The 4,227-nt window shown below is 17.2% G+C and overlaps 1 protein-coding gene across 1 annotated transcript; it reads right to left on the bottom strand.

Annotated features, from left to right (window-relative positions):
• Positions 1 to 3,087: 3,087 nt before the first annotated feature.
• PF3D7_0731700 (Plasmodium exported protein (hyp9), unknown function) lies at positions 3,088 to 3,785 on the bottom strand (the record flags this gene model as incomplete). Its single annotated transcript, XM_001349173.1, has 2 exons — positions 3,088 to 3,609; positions 3,717 to 3,785. 2 exons carry the CDS (start codon positions 3,783 to 3,785, stop codon positions 3,088 to 3,090), a joined length of 591 nt encoding a protein of 196 aa, XP_001349209.1.
• Positions 3,786 to 4,227: the final 442 nt, after the last annotated feature.

The raw sequence follows: 4,227 nt of genomic DNA, 5'->3' as shown, positions 1-4,227 counted from the left end.
AAAACTTATATTATTTATCATTGAATTTATAAAACGTTCTTTTATTATTTTTATGTTTTTTTTTTTTTTTTTTTTGAATCTTTCATCTATTAGTTAAAGTAGCTCACATACGGAATAAGGTTGTCATCTCATTTACGTAACATCTAGAAACATTTTTAAAAAATACATCCTACACATTTTAAAATACAACTAAGAAATGTACAATCAAGTAAATTTATATATTCATTTTCCATTTTATTCGGTCAATTTAACTCTTTCATTTATACAAAATATTTGTGAGTGCTCTCTTAATTTGAAAGCTAATTTAACTTTTGTAATAATATAATCTTCATTATACATTCTACTTCACAAATTTAAAATATTTAAGGTTAAACATATATATCCTTTATAACTATCCATTATATATTGTTAACATATTTTATTATATAATAATTTCCAATATAATAAATCAATTCTTCTCAACTAAATAACATCAAAAAATAACATGGATAAATATATAAAAAATAGGTGATTTGTTCCTTTCAATTTTACTTCTTCATCATGTATGTTTTTATTCTTATGATATACCATATCTAACCAATAAAAATTTTTCTTTAATTTATTCTATATCTGTATCTCAACCTACATTTAAAATATCATAATATATTTTTTTTTTTTTCAACACAATTACTTGAAGGAACAGATAAAGAATCATTATTTATAATCATTATCCTTATATTTTATATCATTCCTTTTGTATAATATTTTGTCTATCTATTTAAAACATATTTTTTTGTTGTACTTACAATTATAAGCATTATGTCTAATATATTTTTTCTTAAAATTTGTGAAAATAATCCTAACGCTTTTATCATTATTAATACTTTTAACTATATCTACCTTTTTTAACAATTCTAATAATACTGATAAATTCAACTAATTTGGGATGATATATTTGTCTTTTCTACAACCACATTAAGAACATTTAAACCATCATTATTAATAATATTTGCATCTTTAAGACTATTAAAATGATTTAATTCTTATCTAGTATAATTATTTTATAACTTTCAAGATTTCAACATTTCTAGTTCATTTAAATGGAAGAAATTAATTCCCCAAAAAATAAATAATTATTTGATTTTTTACCTTAATATTTGTTTATTCTTTTATTTCTTAAACAAAATCATACAGCACTAATAAATTTTTCTGAATTTCTTCCTTATAAAATATTAATACAAAATTTTCTATAATATTAGATAAAGATTTCTATACAATTTTGCTCCAAATAATTATTTTTTTATTATTATTTTTTTTTTTTTTTGTATTATTTCTTTTTACATATAAATTTTCTTCACTAATATAACAATTACACATTCTGTTTAATAAATATTCCATATGTCTTGAACATCCTTCAAACATATTTTTACATTCTTTAAATAATTTTTTTTCATTCTAATTCTGAGTATAATTTATATTTTTTAACTTTATAAAATATTTATACAATCTATGAATTAAAGAATATTTTATTTGTTTCATTGTTTATACCTTCTCTCTGTATATATTTTTTTATCATATCATCTCCAATATTATTTGCATTTTCATCTATTAAATCAATTTTATTATATGATTTATAATTTGTATTATTGTTAAGGTAATGTACATTACACCATGTGGTTATTTTGTAATTATTACACATCTTATATTTTTGAATATCACTAATTATTATCTGAACACTTTTAACAATATTATATAATCTTCATATTCTGGATATTTATTTGAAATAGACAAATATATTTCATTTGGTAATATAAATACTGAACCCATTACAATATCATTCTTTAAATAATCATTTCTATTTTTTTAGCTTTTCATATTAATATAATTCTTATAACAATTTATCATTCTTATATTTCCTCAAAACCAGATTTTCTATTATATATAAAAACATCCTAAAAAATATATAATTATATATATATATATATATATATAATAATTAGAACATAAGTAAAAATGAAAAACAAATAGGAACAATGATAACAATTTTTTTAAAAATATTTATAAATACTTCCTTTTACATTTAACCAATATTTTTATTAATCTCCTAATATTTCGTAAAAAAAAATATATACAAAAATGTATTGATAAAACATATAAAAATACAATACACATATTATAAATTAAATATATTATTTCTATAAATACAATAGGATACTTGTAATTTCACCTTTTAAAAAAAATATATACCTTTATTACAACCAATGTCTTATACAACTTGTATAAAAAAAAATAAAACAAATAAATATAATGTTCTTGAATTAAATATATTTCATTAATATATATATATATATATATATATATATATTTATCCTCATTCATATTAATATTTATATATCTTATTTAATACAAAATACATAAATTTCCCTATATTCATTATTTTTATGTTTCATATAAAAAATATATAGAAGAAATATTATAAGTATACCATCTATAAAAATATGATCAACACACGATTAAATATTCATATGATCTTATTTAATTCTAAATTTAAATATATATATTAAATATAATATTGTTTGAATAAAAAAATATAAAATATGAGAAAAATATGTTATTTAACTTTTTTAAGGTATATTAAAATATATAATTAATATATATATTGCTCATATATTCACAATGTTATCCTAATGTGAAGATTAAAAAAAAAAAAAAAAAAGAGAAAAAAAGAAAAAGAAAAAAATGAAAAAAATGAAAAAAAAAGAAAAAAATAAAAAAAAATAATTTAAAAAAATGAAAAAAAAAAAAAAAAATTATATACATATAAAATAATATATATATATATATATATAATATAAACCATTATATTATTTTCATGTAACTGTATTAATTATATTATTTTTAAATAATTAATATTCAAAATATATAATAAAAAAATAACAAAATTCTAATAGATATTTAAAAATTCTTTTTTTTTTTTTTTTTTTTTTTTTTTTTCTTAGTCTTTTCATTTTTGTATTTTTGTGGATATTTCTTTTTATAGTATTATTTATGTTAAGAATATAAAGAATCCTTTTATATAATACTTAAAAAAGAGCATTCCATACATTTTTAAAAACATTGGCACCCTTTTCTTTTGAATGAAACATACATCTTCCTAATCCTACCATGGTAATAAAAGGCAAAGAAACTATTACAAAAGGTATTATTACAATATCCTAACACACGCACAACGTATTTTACCGGTTTTTTCTTTTTTTTCACATTACCATCTTCAATTTCAATATTGTTCTCTTTACACAAATCATTCATTAAATAATCCCATTCATTTACAATCACCCATTTATTTGTTACACTTATTGTAACCAAATCGGGTTTTAAAGCTGACTTCATAGTAACAGTAACATCATTCATACCTTCACGTGTTTTCACTGAATTTACATCTACTACTTTACATTCTTTATGAATTTTCATAAAGTTATCTATATCATTATCATTTTTAAAATCATCTTTTAGTTTATTAAAAAAAGGTTTTTCCCCTTCCTTATTATTTTGTGATAATAATCTGGAAATTCTTATGCAAAATGAATAATCTGCATCGTTAGGTTCATAACTATACTTATTAAATACTCCCTAAGTATAAAAAATTAATTAATTCATACATATATATATATATTAAATATATTATTTAAATATTAATACACTTTATATTTACATAATTATATTTATTATCTTCTTACATTGTCAACATATATTAAATTAATAACAAATAATGATAATAAAAAAATTTTATACAATAAAACAAACATGATGTATTTGTTTTCTTCCTAATGTAATTTTCCATTAATCTTTTCATATTATCTATATATATATATATATATATATATATATATTAAACTTTATTCTATTATTATTAATAAAGTTCTTCTAAGAAAAGTATATTAATTCTTATTTATAGACTAATATAGTAATTTAACTTCAACATCCCCACCAAAAAAAAAATAAAAAAAAAAAAATATAAATATATAATTATATATATATATATTTTAATTTTTCCATATTTAAGGAAAGAAAATATTTTAAATACCTAGTAACAATCTTATGAAATGAACAAACATTCATTCAGACTATTTCCTATATTCATTTGATAATTACAATATTTATGTCTAAATTTATATGATGAAAATTATATCATTTTTCTACAACTTAGAATTATTTAATTTATTAAAAAACTTTTAATTCTCACATTTT

Source organism: Plasmodium falciparum (assembly GCF_000002765.6).
Source record: "Plasmodium falciparum 3D7 genome assembly, chromosome: 7".
Classification (NCBI taxonomy): Eukaryota; Apicomplexa; class Aconoidasida; order Haemosporida; family Plasmodiidae; genus Plasmodium; species Plasmodium falciparum.
Note: the sequence above shows the minus strand (reverse complement) of the source record. Positions and strands in the feature narration are given on the sequence as shown.